The 15,182-nt window shown below is 38.1% G+C and overlaps 2 protein-coding genes across 2 annotated transcripts in view; one reads left to right on the forward strand and one right to left on the reverse strand.

Moving 5' to 3' along the window:
- LOC116772775 (E3 ubiquitin-protein ligase ZNRF1) overlaps window positions 1-14,241 on the forward strand; it is a 49,332-nt gene extending 35,091 nt beyond the window's left edge. Inside the window, exons 2-4 of the mRNA XM_032665075.2 lie at window positions 13,015-13,110; window positions 13,197-13,302; window positions 13,680-14,241. Of these exons, the coding sequence (XP_032520966.1) occupies window positions 13,015-13,110; window positions 13,197-13,302; window positions 13,680-13,737 (260 nt within the window). The 3' untranslated portion in view covers window positions 13,738-14,241. The remainder of the gene's footprint in view (window positions 1-13,014; window positions 13,111-13,196; window positions 13,303-13,679) is intronic.
- Window positions 8,583-11,141, reverse strand: LOC133319108 (uncharacterized). The gene is made up of 3 exons (XM_061522324.1): window positions 10,904-11,141; window positions 9,511-9,776; window positions 8,583-8,932 (listed from the first exon to the last, which is right to left on the reverse strand). Exons 1-3 carry the CDS (start codon window positions 10,912-10,914, stop codon window positions 8,610-8,612), a joined length of 600 nt encoding a protein of 199 aa, XP_061378308.1. The 5' UTR covers window positions 10,915-11,141; the 3' UTR covers window positions 8,583-8,609.
- Window positions 14,242-15,182: the final 941 nt, after the last annotated feature.

Here is a 15,182-nt window from a genome sequence, read left to right on the forward strand (position 1 = left end):
GTATCGTTTTTACTTTTGTATATTTTACCTCACCTTACTTTGATTTATCTTTACTCAATATTGATTTGAATTAAATCTACGTGAGAAGAGATGAGGATTTTTTTTTCTTAATGTATTAAATAAACACGAACGCGGCTTTTGATGTTTAATGTATGAAAGAATATGTTTATTCCGGAGATTGACAACTTGACTTTATATTATAATAATTTTCAATATTCATTATATATTATTATTTGTATTTATATTGTTTCTTCGAGAAACATTAAACCTCATCGAGTGATTTTGTTCTTGATGTGAAGCAAACTGCGACCACACGTAGTATAGTAACAGACAAAAGATTTTGTAGTGGCAGGCAGGACCACTACGGACGAAACGAATAAAACCCTTGTATTATTCGTTGTAAAAAATACAATATTGTAATTACAGCGGAATGGTATCAGTTACCATAATAGGTATTTTAAATATAACATTATATTCTGTGGTATAAACATGTTTATTGCATGATATATTTGGGGACATTCCAACAATAGTTCACAGAGCCTTTGTTGGTTTTTATTAATTAGCAAAAAAATTACGCAATTCAAATGACGAATCGACTTTTCCTTTGGCCGTGACGAAGGATAAAAAAAGAGGCGTTTAATTTGAAGTTAATTAAGTTCGTAGAAATAATGAAACCGTGGCTACTTCGTTCGTACTAAAAATACAAAGTATGTGATATATAAATATAGTTAAGTGTACATCTCTATTAAATATTATTAATACTGACGTTTCTATATCTTTTCAGGTAATTGTAATCTGTAAGACTCGCTTGATCTTAATACGCAGTAAGTGATTTCTCTACGAAATAACGTTTCCCTCTCAGAGACGTGATGCTGTATAGGTTATACTTTAAACGATAAAGAATTTAGATTATTTTTCACTTCATAGATGTCTGTTACAATATATAAAAAAAATATGAATTGTTCATAAAACTACAAGATACCACAGATACTAAAAATCTTGTCTTGTGTTTATACTTTGTATTTATACGTATTATATTAGTAATTCCCCTTAAACCTACACCTGGGTCGCAAGTCCCAGGCACTGTTGAAGCTCCTCTCCCTGCAACGCAATGCACCCGGCACCGGCACGGTGAATCCATGGAATGCTGAGAGGTTTCGTCTTTTTATATATTTTTACTGACAGTCTATAAGAACTACTCCATATTATATTGAGGACAGATTTATAATAGATGTACTAATCATAACATTCGCTGGAAGGATTATGGAAAGATCTGAGGAGCCAGCAGTCGGCGGTTATGTCTGTCCGTCCGTAGTTCCCCGGTCACTGTTGGTTTGTAACATTCAGTGCTGTTAGTAAAACTGAAACATTTGAACAACGTGATTTATGTATCAGTTAAGCGCTCGGAGGAGTTCGGACGTGTGGAGCGAAACACGTACGGCGCCTCACGAACTTGATAAGTGAAACCAGCATTCAATATGTTAGTGGTTTAGGTCTGAGTTTGGGATCTGTTCTTGTCATAGAAACAATCCCTAACATTAACTATTTAGCCGCTACAGAGGGACGTCGCTCGTCATGAGGTTGCGTGATGCTTTCTAATGGGAATAGATTACAGCTCGAGATCCAAAGACAACCGGCAACAGAGCTGCTAAAATGTAAATAATTGAGATATTTATATTAGATTTTCAATACAATATTGTGATAGCAGAAGCTGGTGGAGAGGATCGCGTGTGTGACGTCACACACTTTGATTTAACAGAAACGACCTCGCTTACGTTTAAATATCGGATATCCGTCATCATAGTATTAAATTGAAATCTGTACCGCGTAAATCTAATTAAGAGCCGGCCTCGTTTCTCAGGGGACATATATATTAACTTGCTGGCTCTAATTATTGTTTGAATATAGGAGCGTGGCCCGGGTTCAAGGTCCGACTGTTGTCATGTATTGGACAATACAATTATATGGCCAATATCAATCACATCCAATTTTGATTAATACAAAGTATTTGTATTGATTAATAATAATTTTACCCAATTATCCGTCCTAATCTCCAAGAAAAAGCTTCTTTGTAAAAGACATTCAGAGCCATCTTCAGATACGATCCATCTCAGATCCATTATAACACGATCTATTATAGTGACGACAACGGGAAAAGAGAAAACCAATACAAGAATTAACAAAAAACTATCATCTGTGAGTGTTATCGAAAGCGGGGTTTGTTTACAAAAAGTCTACACGAAGAGTACTTTCAATATAGTAAATTTTATTATTAATTATTTCACAAAAATATTTGTATTCAGTACAGTAAGACACTTGTTATAAATTCAAATCATCTCATCATCAATCACGAGATGTCCCTCAAAAAATCTCTCAGACATAACTGAGAACTACACAATATCTGTCACGCTAATGCACTAGCTGTGCTCCGTGACCCTTAATCCTAATTCTATTTCCTATATTCTTAACAAACGAAAAATTTATTGAGATATTGAACACTAACAATTCATATAAGCGGTTTTTTTTACTTTAACTAACCAAAAGGAATATTTTTGTGTCATTTACAATAAAGTTATTTTCTTCATATTTTATTTATTACAACTGATACGACCTTCGGAATCTCGTGTGAAAATTTCTGATCCAATGAGAGGGTTAACTGTGACGACTCTACATATCTTACGTTTCACTTTACGTTCTAATGTTTGCTTATTTAACAAGTAATTATAAAAGGGTAACATAGAATTATACGTAAATATAATTAACACTTGATATAAATGTTACAAATTCAAAGGTTCCATCCGTTCATGTCAGTGCGGCCCTGTAAAGGTTGTGAGCGTGCTCCCATCATGACGACGACATCCCTCGAAGCCTTCCTATTAGTACGTTAAGGCGTTCAACGGCTTCAGTGAGAGGCTTTCGTAGATAATGATCGCTTCGGAAATTCCTCGCGATTCCATAAAGCCTAAATAATTGTTAGTGCGTTCTGTCGCCTCGCTCCGTATTTAATGTAAACGACTCTTATACAGAAACCACTAATACATTTGGAAGGTTTAAACGCTGTATATATGTGTGCTTATGTTGTATCTCAACTGCACCGTGTCCGTGGTGTGTGTGCGTCTGTGTGTGCTCGTATCCCCGATGTCAGCCGAGCTGCCCGCCTCAGTCTGCTACGCGTCCCGGGAGCGGACGGTCGTAGGCCGTAGACGGTCTACGGCCACCGGCTACGACACCCGTGCTACGGATACTGTTAGGGTTCCGCGGGGCCTCGGTACTAAAATAAAATATAGAAGAAGACCCCAGCTGTGGCGGAAGAATAGAATGTTTAAATCTTCAAGTGTCTCTGTAGCCGGCGATCGAATTGACTGTGAAGGTGTTCGTACGAATTAAATTAGGGTAATGGATTGAAGTACGGCCGGGTGCGGGAGTATTATAATGAATCGATTCTAGTACAAACATGACCTGCGGACCGACACACCGTACGTGTGTACGTCCGTGGTCGAACGCTTGTTATACTATGAATAGTTTTCAGTGTTGTAACATTTCGGTATCTAAACATTTTATTCCCGTTCCGATATAAATTCGTTGTTAGTACGCGAGACGAGATGAGTCGGTTCTTTGTTATTTAAAAATTTCGTCAGTCATTCGTCGGGAGGTCGCTCAATTTAATTTGACAATCACTGTAATGTTTTATATATAGTAGATATATATAAATTACTGTTAAAGAACTTAAAACGTACTTATGTCTGTCCGTCTCCCTCGTCCCTGTATATTATATTCGTTTCTTAATACGTCCGTCCGTGAGACGTTGGTCTTCTTTGTGCGAATCGCTCAATAGTGTTGTGATCAATGTGTTTCAAATAAAGTGTATCGATAAAAGCAGTGGGTTAATTGGTCCATCGGTGGAGGAGTAGCCTCGACACGGATTCGATACATGTTCTGTTGCCTGAAGTCAGCCGCTCGCCCTCTCTATACACACACACACACATATTAAATTGCCTCAGCTGACAGAGATTACGATCGCATTATATTCAATGACTTTGTCTTAATACTGTCAGTTCTAGTTCTACTCGACCCCAAGATGAATAGAGCCTTTTTAATGTTGGCCTCTCTTAATCGTGTCTTTTATATGTTTGTGTAATATTTGTAATTCAATTACCTGTGAAGTATCAAATAGATGTTTTATATAAACCGGTGAAAATTAAATATCTAATATTTAAAGTAATTACATGAGACGTGTTATTAAACTGAATTTTCCAAACTTATTACATTACCCGTTATGTGATCTTTCTTTGTTACACCGCTCCGCTCCTACTTTGTGAAGTTTGACAACATTCCAGGACCCAGAAGCCAGCTCTCAACGTATTCGTTAAACTGAAAAGCCTTACACTTTCACATGTTAATACAATATCATATATTTCTAATATCACATAGGTGATGTCCTTAATTTTAATTAATTATTTTTCATAACAACGACTTACCTTGACTTCTTAAATTACACATCTCGATGACGTCGCTAAATCTCGCCGTCACGTCCTCCAACAGTAGTACAATATCTATGACCCAATTATTGTTGCAGCAATGATGTTCTTAAGTCCATACAACTCGTATTAGGGAGCGTTATGTGTTATAGGGAACACTGTGTGCCTGTGTCGTTATTGACGGCTGAGTTGTGTTAACTTGGATAATTAACTGCTAGTGAAACTCACAAAGGTAGCATTGATGTTGTCTAACGAGCCTCGTCCTCGGCATTCCCAACCTCCCGCATGTCCTTCGCCACACTGTAGGTCTTGGTGTCATAATCTAATCGTTTCCTCAATACCAACTTTTGTTTTCTTTTTCATATTTATCCAGCGACCGGGAACACGTCTGTTTTCCGTCTCTGACTTGTCACCGTGACGTCATCAATCTTTAATACTCGTATGTTAGTGTGATGAGGGATAATGAATGAGCCTCACGGACGTCGCAACACACATACCTATGATTACTGGAGACCTTGCTTACAAGTAATAAAAATGTTGCGTTTTTAACAAAGTATACATAACGAAGTAGTCGATGTAACAAAATTATAGTGTAGGATATGAGTGGCTTGTCATCATAGAAGATTATGTGCTATTACGATCTGTCCGTGACGTCATAGATGGGTGACGGCCAGCCTCTCGTGTGTCTAGTGGATAATAGAAAGCCCTAGAGCAGATTTCCATCTAATATGGAAGAAACTGATTGCAGTTTGTCCCCAACATTATTTTAAACACGAACACAATATAATGAAGTTGTATTTTTTCTTGTTCTAAATGTAAATCATTTTTTCCTCTATCGTAATATTAAAGCTCCGCGGATTCTTTTTGTTGTTGAATTAACATAATGTTGTAATTACCTCTTCAGAGTGTCACAACATTTTAAATGTTAGTCTTATATCATATTATATCTTATATATATCATATACTAAAAATCTTGTGTTGTGGGAAATTTTGTTATCTCAAAATCTTTTTTTGATTTTATTCGACCTACCCAAGTGCAATAAACAGAAAGTAATCTCGTACAACTTCCAACAAGCGACATTCTACTCCTGTTAGATTAAGCTCCCTAATTCTTCTTTGTTCGATACACAATCATCCCAGCATCCGTGTCATATTGTAAACTTCGCGGGATTCTGTGCTCTCTGTGTGAGTGTCAGAGAAGAGTTTCCCATGTCACGTTTGTGTAATGTGTGCTGCTCGTCGCACTTTATACTGATAGCCTTAATATGGCCGTGTGTCTGTCATATTGTTTGTGTTGTGCTCCTCATTCTTCACTCTTCATGCGCTTTGATGTTTCATCTTAATAATATTTTGCCACTCCGTTCCATGCCAAGTTCAATTAAACACGACAAATTTATTTTACTATTCTCGATCTCGTCACATTGATTTATAATAAAACTGTTATGATATTTGATACTCGTGTGACTTTTGTTTCTAAAACTTATTGTAATACAATTATAGAAATATGTCGGAACTATGTTGTGTGACCTAGTCTAGTCTGCATGCCGTGTTCTGTGTTCATTATAATAATATTTATTGCATTTGAGTTCACCAGTAGTAACCAGCCAAGGGCAGACAGCCTCCGGTCAGTAATTGTAGTGGAAGTGGAAAGATTTGCGGCACGCGAATGACGTTCACAAATGACGACACAACAACACTCAACCAAACACCCCTACCAACTTAATTTACATTATTTTTTACTGATTTCCGTTTCAATGTTAACGCCGTGCAAACATTTGACTTTTGTTTCAGATGTATGATGTTGTAACTGAGAAAGGTGTCTATTTTGTTATGCGATGCTCTGGAACTAGAAAAAACAACACTGATGACGTTTGTATCGAATCCCATTAAAAGATCTTCTCCTCACAAACTGAATAAGTTTATTTAGTTTCACAATATTCATTGCTATTATGCTCAGTGTTTGTTCCTGAGCGAGAGTTCTTTATAGCAACATTTCAAAGCGTTCCTCTTAATGAGCGAACAGTTCCAGCGCTATTCATGCGTTCGGATTAAATTTACAATTTATAAACCTTCAACTAAACTCGGAATCAGGTCATTCGTTCGATTTCAGCTCCAAATTAAACACGAGCGGTCGCAGCACTCGCATTCATAGCAAACGAATCCCGGTGTGAGCCGAGATGCGACTTCCATGTACATTATTTTGGTCTGTGCCACGTCGACATGTGTAGCTCATTACCCTAGTTGTGTAGTTCGTTAGACTGAGGGCTGACCCGGCGTGACGTCACCCGTTACGGCCACAGTGACAGTGCCATGACTCGGCCACGGGTGGCAGTCGGTGGTGAGGAGTCGTAGCGGACGTACGCTGGTGTTGTGATGCGTGTTTCGTCGGAGCGGACGTAGTGTGTGTTATGTATGGTGACTATGGGCATCATCATAGGGACCTGCGTGCCGGACGCGGAACCCGACTCCGCCTACGGGCCGCAGCACCACCGCCCGCCGAGGAGGATACTCTACGGTAATATTTACGTTTCATGGACTCCTTGCAGCTAATGTTCACTGGGAAGACGATAAGGACAATCGACCATCATCCTTGTAATCATATAATAGAGTTTTATAATAGTTTCTCTATGAACGACAAGGTCTCGAAATGTAAAATGTAAAGCAATTTAAATGAGAACATTGTTGTACACAAAATAATTGATTCCTAACAAAACTAATTACTGCGACGCGGTCATTGCAATTATAAAAATGAGGAAATTTAAAACTCTTCTCATAAAAACGTTCTTAAGTTAGTAGGATTTTTCTCTAAACAACCGCAAAGCCAAAGAAGTTGAATGGAATATTTGAATATGAAAGAGTTAATTTAAATCAGAAAGTACTCTCATATTATAGTTTAGACGTGAACTCATTTCATATTAATAAAATCTGGCAATATTTTTTTATAAATGTTATAAAGACGTCGAATGCAGTTAATGGAAGGTATTCACCTTGACTCCATACAAAGGCTTCCAAGGCAAATGTACCAGGGCACCATATCGGTGTTATAATTAGCCATTGCTTCTCCCATCACGTAACGAGTGACTGACTTACTCCCTTACAGTCTAGCACCAGGCGCGCATATTCGCGGATTTTTAGATTAAATAAGCTCTTGATACTTAAAGGGCGTCCCGTAACCTCATTACCGTGTGGCGCTGACTTACGAACACTTGTGGAATAAGCTTTTTATCGATACAATACAGACATACAAGTTTACCAATTGTTATATGTTATTTATAAAGTATAATAGTTAATTTATACCTCCTTTGCTGGCGCGAAAATAAAACTATTTTGAACATTAATATTTTTCATCAAATAATTTCATAATAAATGAATGTATCAATTCAATTTTCTATTCTGTATCATTTCAATTGTATCTGTGTATTGTCTTAAATGTAAAACACTTTAATTATTCATTTTGGCAATAAAAATGACTACACATGATCTTATTCCCTATCTCCTCTTTTCTAGTGAGTCGGAAATATCACTTGACTGAAATACGAAAAGTGACAAATAAAAGCCAAAAGTATTCAGGCGTGTCGTTAACCTCTCCACAGTATGTACGTCATACTTTATATTGGAACCCGCACACAAACAAACAAACAGAACTATTAATATATGGACGGCTCTCGTGTATGTTGTTATTAGTATAAATCAATTTAAGGTGAAGTCACGATATTTTTCTTATAAGATATTGAGTCATGAGGAAAAACATAACGGATTATGAACTAACTACGTATGTATAAGACATCATGATCAACCTTTAATTACTCTTCATTAGGATTTAAAAGCGCCTTAAATAAAAATAATAATAATTTTAAAACCTAATACGTCCCGTAAGTTATAAACCCATAAAGGAAAATATAACAAAATACCATTTATAGTAAGCCGAAGGTCACATCCGCCCCTGTTTTAATGAAGTCAATGTTTTTTACTTGAATTTGCTTACGTTTTAAAATGTTAATGTTTGAAAATAGCAATTACTATAGTCACGTTCGTACAGACGTGATCGATCGCGGCGAATACTGTGCCGATTATATACAGCAGTGTAAATGAGAAAACCGTACGCATTTAAACAGAGGAAATTTATTAACGTTAGACTGGGACTCCATCGTGGTCCAACTTTATTTCGTTTGTAAGATTCTTTGGTATACCCAGATATAAGTACATAGAGCCCGTGCTTGGCTGGTCGACGTTCTCATGATGAGGAGTGGTCATTTGGTTCATGTTGCACATTGAGCACATCGGCATGAACGGCATCATGGGCATGAGGCAAGGCTTCGGGCACCGGGGCCTGGTGACGCAGGGCCGCCGGGTTGTGGTGGTCGTGGTAGTGGTCGTCGTGGTCGTCTCCGGCTCGCCCGTCAGCATCGCAGGAGTCGGCTCACACTCGTCCTCACACAAAGGGAGGCAATCGTCTAGAATATGGTTGAATTGACCGTCATTAATTTGAGTGAAACGCTGAAAATTCTATGAACAATTAAAGAAGCCTTTTTGCTTGAAATCTGAGGTATTTAAAAGAGTTTTAGTGTAGACTCACTCAAGTTATTTATTTATGTACTGATGCTGTACGTCGTATCCTCACTCGCACTTTATGCCGTAATGTTAATTAATATCCCTTTAAACAGCTGACTTAAGTATCTTCAAAGTAATTAATACGTCAGTGTTGGAAGGCACTTAACGGATTATGTCTACTGTGATACTTCTCTGATTGGTAAGAACTTTCAAAGCAGATGGGATCTATTATAGTTAATATCATTTCCGTCGGATGAATTGATAAGGCGAGAGCTCTAACGCTTTTCCCTCATTGCTTTACATTTATTTCACTCCCTGTTTCGACCTACAACCCCTTTTTTTAGTCGATTACAAATTAGAGATGATTACGAATTTTAACATTTCGGTAGGCAGCGTAGTGTAGATACGAGACAAGATTGACCGATCATGTAGTTTGTTTTTTCTAAAGATACTATAACAACAGGAGTAGTGGATAACTTACCTTGAGTGCTACGAGTTTCCTGTTGCTCCTGGTGATCGTATTGTTCGCTCTCATCCTGCTCGTCTTTCCTTAGTCGTATATTCGGCCCGCCCTGGACCCATTCCCGCCTACGCTCCTTACACTCGTCACACATGGCGCAGTACACCTCCAACAGCTCAGGGTCCTCCAAGTTCTCTCTGCACCTGCGGCAGGATGTCCGACAGTCTATGTTGGACGAACCAAGCTGCAGCAGCCAACACAGACCCACGACTACCAGCAATCTATAACTGTACCTATAGGTTTACATAATGCTCCCCAACATATTTAGATATCGCAAGTTCTGAATTAATGCAATAAAGAATATTATTATGATTAGTTCAATATTGCTGTAACGCGTAGCATTTTTGTGTACACTGCGACCTTTTATAGGTCCTCCTCCGCGATGACCTCTCATTCGCCACTTATATTGCCGAGTAGTCGTTAATGACACGATGTTAAAACGAAATTGTCGTAAACATTTTTAATTATTATAACTTTTTTATGTTCCGTCTAACGTGTTGTTATCAGCTTTTGTGAACATAATCAGTTTATGTCGGCTCGTTTTCTTCGTGATACTAATGGTATTGTTTTTTATGATTTCTTTCCCTAAATTTTACACGATACGACGCTGTAACGCCTTCATACACATATATATATATCAATATATTGTTTGATATCCCGTTTGAAGTAATTATACTCTTTTTTTATAATGTCCAGACACTTTTAACATTTATTTTTGTTCGAATCAACCTCAAAGATTAAAGTGGAATTTTTTATGAGGCCTAGAAATAGGTTAAGTTTTGAATAAAGCCGAGGCTCACCGACGGAATTATTCAATTGTTATCAAAAATTTTAAATATCATTTAAGAAACCGAAACGTTTTATATAAATTGTGATGAATAGCCAACGGTGCAGCCGAAGATTTAACTTTAGAACTGGTTCACTGAATCCAACATCGAGAAAGTTCATTACTAGCTTTGTCACTGGGAGAAGGAAATAGGGAGGGATTGCTCCAGCGAGATTTATTTCTGACCAATTTGTAGAGTATCAGCGGCTCTATGGACTAAGAAGCTTATCTCTTTGTACTCAACTCTAACATCAGTCTTTCAGTATAACCATCCTCGTAGTCTGTGATATTGCTGCCCCTGGCAACACTTCACTTCAATGTATTATGCAATAGTTTTATATTTGCGATGCATTGAAGGTAGATTGCAAAATATAGTTTTATAACTTCATTTAATAGGCTCGTTATGTTGTTGTTTCAATATATATGAAGTAGAAATATTGTTTGAGTGTTTAGGAAATAGATTTGTAAATGAAATATATGTTACGAATACAAATGTTGTTACATTAAGATCAATTGAAGGTCACTCACCTCAGTGTCATCTTAAATGTCGGGAGTAAGTTTCTTCAAATTCATAGTTACTCGTAAAGGTCTGGAATATATTTTCTTTGTCAATGATGAAGATATCTTTAAACCGCACGATAACAATTACACAGTTAGATGTGTTTCGATCAACATTCTGTTTTATTTTCGCCTCTGTCTTAATTCTATTTGTTTCAGAGCGTTATTTGAATTTGATGAATATTTTAGAGCAACAGCTCGGAGTCGTTCTGATGGAATGTCGTAAAATTTATATTTATGCATTTTATATTTTGATTGTTTTACAAAAGATTTAAACTTTTTAAAACATACTTTTGCAAATCCACAAAAATCGATAGATTTGAACCATGAAGATGTCATTGAAAACTGTTGATTTGATTGATTAAAATTAAAATGAATGCTGTAGCATTAACATCTAATGGATGTGAAGAGAATTTGAAACTGTGACTTGTGACTTCCGGAATATCGCGTTCATGTAAGACGCGACATATGTGTGAGATACACTTTAATTATATACATTTAAACACTCCCAGTGTTATGTTATAACGTCTGAAAGGTTTAAAAATCACACCGATATCTTATCTATGATGTATTTGTATTTAATATCAATAGTCATAAGTTCACAAAGTCTTAACGTTTGCGCCAAACGACACACAACCTCCACATATAGATTAATAAATTTAGAGTGTCTTTATCGAGGAGGTATTGAGAGATGTGTCTGTGACGAGCCGGACATACTTCCAGCTTAAAACAAGTGAAGACGAAGAGTTCACCCATTATTACAGCAACATAGCGTGTTGTGGCGACACTCAGTCGCTCTTGATACGTTTTTCATGGAGATTGGTTTTGTCCCACAAAAACCCGGCGGGGTATGTTATAATCCGACAGGGTCGTTTATATGATAAGGCAGCGGTGACGTTACACACGTGCCGTTATTTCTTTTCACGAGTCTTCGTACTTGTGTGCTCTATCCGCAGACAGTGGTGACGGTGGTGACGGAGACGCTAGGGACGGTGGTATCGATTACATAATAGCCGACATCCGATCGGTCGATAGTTGGACGTGACGCGACATGTCACTACTAACTTACCGCTGATGATGCTAAGCATGTTTTATATTACACACGAAACTTTACCCAAAATGATTATACTTAACACAAAATAATACTCTCCAAATCAATAAGTCGTGATATCACAGTGGCAGCTCGAGGATGCCATAATATTCATTCGCTAACACGGAACAATAAAGACAAACATACCGTACACTTTCTGATAATTTATATACGATAAATTGTGAGACTCGAAGAAATTTTGTCGGAGTGACAACATTTAATACATGTACCTATTTGTTCTGCCTTCCTTTTTCCATCAACTCCTACCACCCAAAAGTATACCTACCTCCTCGAGGGGGTGGTACCATATACCGTCTAAGTTCCTTTTCCATTAGCCTTTTGTATCTTTTTTTAACCTAACTGTACCATTGAATTAGACAAAAATAGAATAATGAAATGGAAATGTCTCTCTTTTGAAGTTGAACGGAAAATGACTATTCATTACTGAAACGTTTGAATTACTTTAGGTTTTTTTTACAAAGAAGTGAGTTTTCTTTGACGTCTGAGTTATGAATATAATATTGTATACAGCGTGGACGTAGAGGGTAATGTTATAAAAATACTTTTTCGCAAAAAGGGTAACTAAGTATACATTATTAATCAAAAATACTTGAACACTTAACAACCAACAGGAGTTGATTTTTCTTTGACACCGCCACATTAATTAATCATTGAAGCTAAAAGAAAAATTTCTTCGCATTTCAACGACACCCAGTTACTGGACGTTAACAACTCCAAACTGAGATGTTGCTGACAGGTGATGTTCAAGATATGTGTAAACTTCAACATATATTGGACAGTAATTAATACTTATTTTCCTATTGAATCTGAAAATTAACGAATACCTCGTATTGATTATAAATAATTGCGATGTGAATGGGACAAGCTCTGTAGCTTTGAATGAAGGACTAGGAGTTGGTCGTTACGTCTCGTTGTTTTGTTTGTAACCGATCCTTACTGTTTGCTGAGCGTGTCTGTCTTTATGTTCCAGGAATCAAATGTCCCGTGTGCAGCAAGTTCGTGTTGCCAGACGACATCGAGTGTCATCTCGTCATGTGTCTGACACGACCGAGATTGTCCTACAACGGTACGAGATACGACCCGTGTACATACATACAGACAGAGCCCAGTGTTGATACTAAGTAAATAATAATCCTACTCGTGTGTGTTCAGAGGACGTGTTGAGCGACTCGAAGGGGGAGTGTGTCATTTGCCTGGAGGAACTGAGCGCCGGAGACACAATCGCGCGTCTGCCGTGCCTCTGTATCTACCACAAGGGGTGAGGAGATCACACACAGAAACATCATACACACACGCATACGCACACGCGCATATCACGAAGGCACACACACAGACACCAAGACGATGCGACTAATACAAACATACCGAAACTCCACTAACTCTACTCTCTTGTAGTCTATTGCTTTTTCCTGAACAAATAACTAATTTAATACGAATGAGAAAAAATATCAGTTAGTCAGTTACCCGTCATCGATCGAAGTCATTTCTAATACATGAGAGGAATAAACTCGGAACCAAGTAAAGTAGACTACACTTTTTGTATTTCTCATTTTTCTGAGTAACCAGTGTCGCTGTAAGCCACGGTCCTGTCAGAGCCAGCTTCGCCGTATCAAGTTGTTCGTGTGTATGTTCCAGGTGCATAGATCAATGGTTTGAAGTGAACAGATCGTGTCCGGAGCACCCCGGCGACTAGTGGCCGTCAGCGGAGCGCCCGGGGATCCGCCCCCGGCACGTGCCATGTGTCGCGAGTGATAGTTAATACAAGGAACAGACTGCGGCCCTCGGCCTTGTAAATATAAACATATGATAGTGAGATGTTTTATCGTTTAATGAATTAAAATTAAATAAAATGATAAAAAAATTAAATCACAACGAGACGGTGGTCGGGCCCGCCGGGTCCGCCGGGTCCGCCGAGTCCGTCGGGTCCGCCGGGTCCGCCGGGTCCGCGGGCGAGTCTCGGGAAACTCTCCATCCTTAACGTTTCGTTGTTTCGTTGATTTGTGTAAAATATAATAATGAACGTGTACACCGTATTGTATATTTTGTATAGTGTCGTCCGTTTGTGTTGCGAAGCCTACTCGTCGCGGCCGGCCCGGGACCGGCTCTCGACATACATATCTGTTTCTTAGCTTGTATAATATGATTTGATCTTTTTCATCTTGATAATAAAGTTGATTTGTTTCTAAATTTTCTATAATTGTTTTATTTTACTTTTCCCTTACCACATACGTTGAAATAACATCACAGACGCAACGCAACGGCTCGCTCGAGCCATTGCAGGGGTCGGAACTTGACGAAATAAAGGATTCGTAAAACCGTTAAGAGGCTGCCTTCAACATCCTGCAACCCCGATGATAACCAAAGACAAAGGCAATGGTGACTTAGTAATGCTGACGTCACTCCTTTTAAAACGATGAACTGCTGATAACTCCAACATATATATTAAGTATTAACTTTCCTACTGACAGTCACATATTATTTATATACTACTTCTGTCGTCTTTGCGTCATAAAAATAATAGTAATTGTTAATATTTCATTTTAATATCTCAGTACCGAGGCAACACCGACAGTTTTTAGAAAATGACAAACGGCTTAATGTAAGAAGTTTCAAATATGTACTCTTATTGTTTTTCGAAGTAATCTCCATTTCTACACATGGTCCAGTCGATGGAACCACTGAGCAAAGCAGTGGGCCTATTCTTCTTTATGGACCTTCTTCAACGGCTTTTTCGTACGCTGTCACCGCATCTTCAGGGCTCGTATAGCGAGTTCCTCGAATTTTATCTTTGGTTCTCTTTGGGAATTAATAAAAGCTCCAGGGCGCCAGGTCACGGCTGTGTAGCGCATGACTCATTGTATCGACATCTGCTATAGTCAAATATTCAACAGTCCGTTCAACAGAGCGTGCTAAAGGATTGTCGTGGTGAAGGAGGCTCCTGCTTCAAGGGTGCTGCTGTCAATTTTTTCCAAGACAACAGGCAAACGACGAATGACATACCAATCTGCAGTAACTGTCCTTCCAGCTTCTAGTATAATTATCGCGAAATAACCTTCCCGACCCAAAAATTAGGCAATCATCTTTTGTCTTTGACTTCTTTCTTTCTTTACCTTAGTTGGCCGAATCTCGAAAGGAAAC

Source organism: Danaus plexippus, chromosome 12 (genome assembly GCF_018135715.1).
Source record: "Danaus plexippus chromosome 12, MEX_DaPlex, whole genome shotgun sequence".
Lineage (NCBI taxonomy): Eukaryota > Metazoa > Arthropoda > Insecta > Lepidoptera > Nymphalidae > Danaus > Danaus plexippus.

Excerpts from the sequence above, each read along its gene's own strand:
- LOC133319108 (XM_061522324.1), bottom strand. Across the intron at positions 8,933-9,510 it reads GGAAACTCGTAGCACTCAAG|ACGATTGCCTCCCTTTGTGT; the intron begins GTAAGTTATCCA and ends ACCATATTCTAG.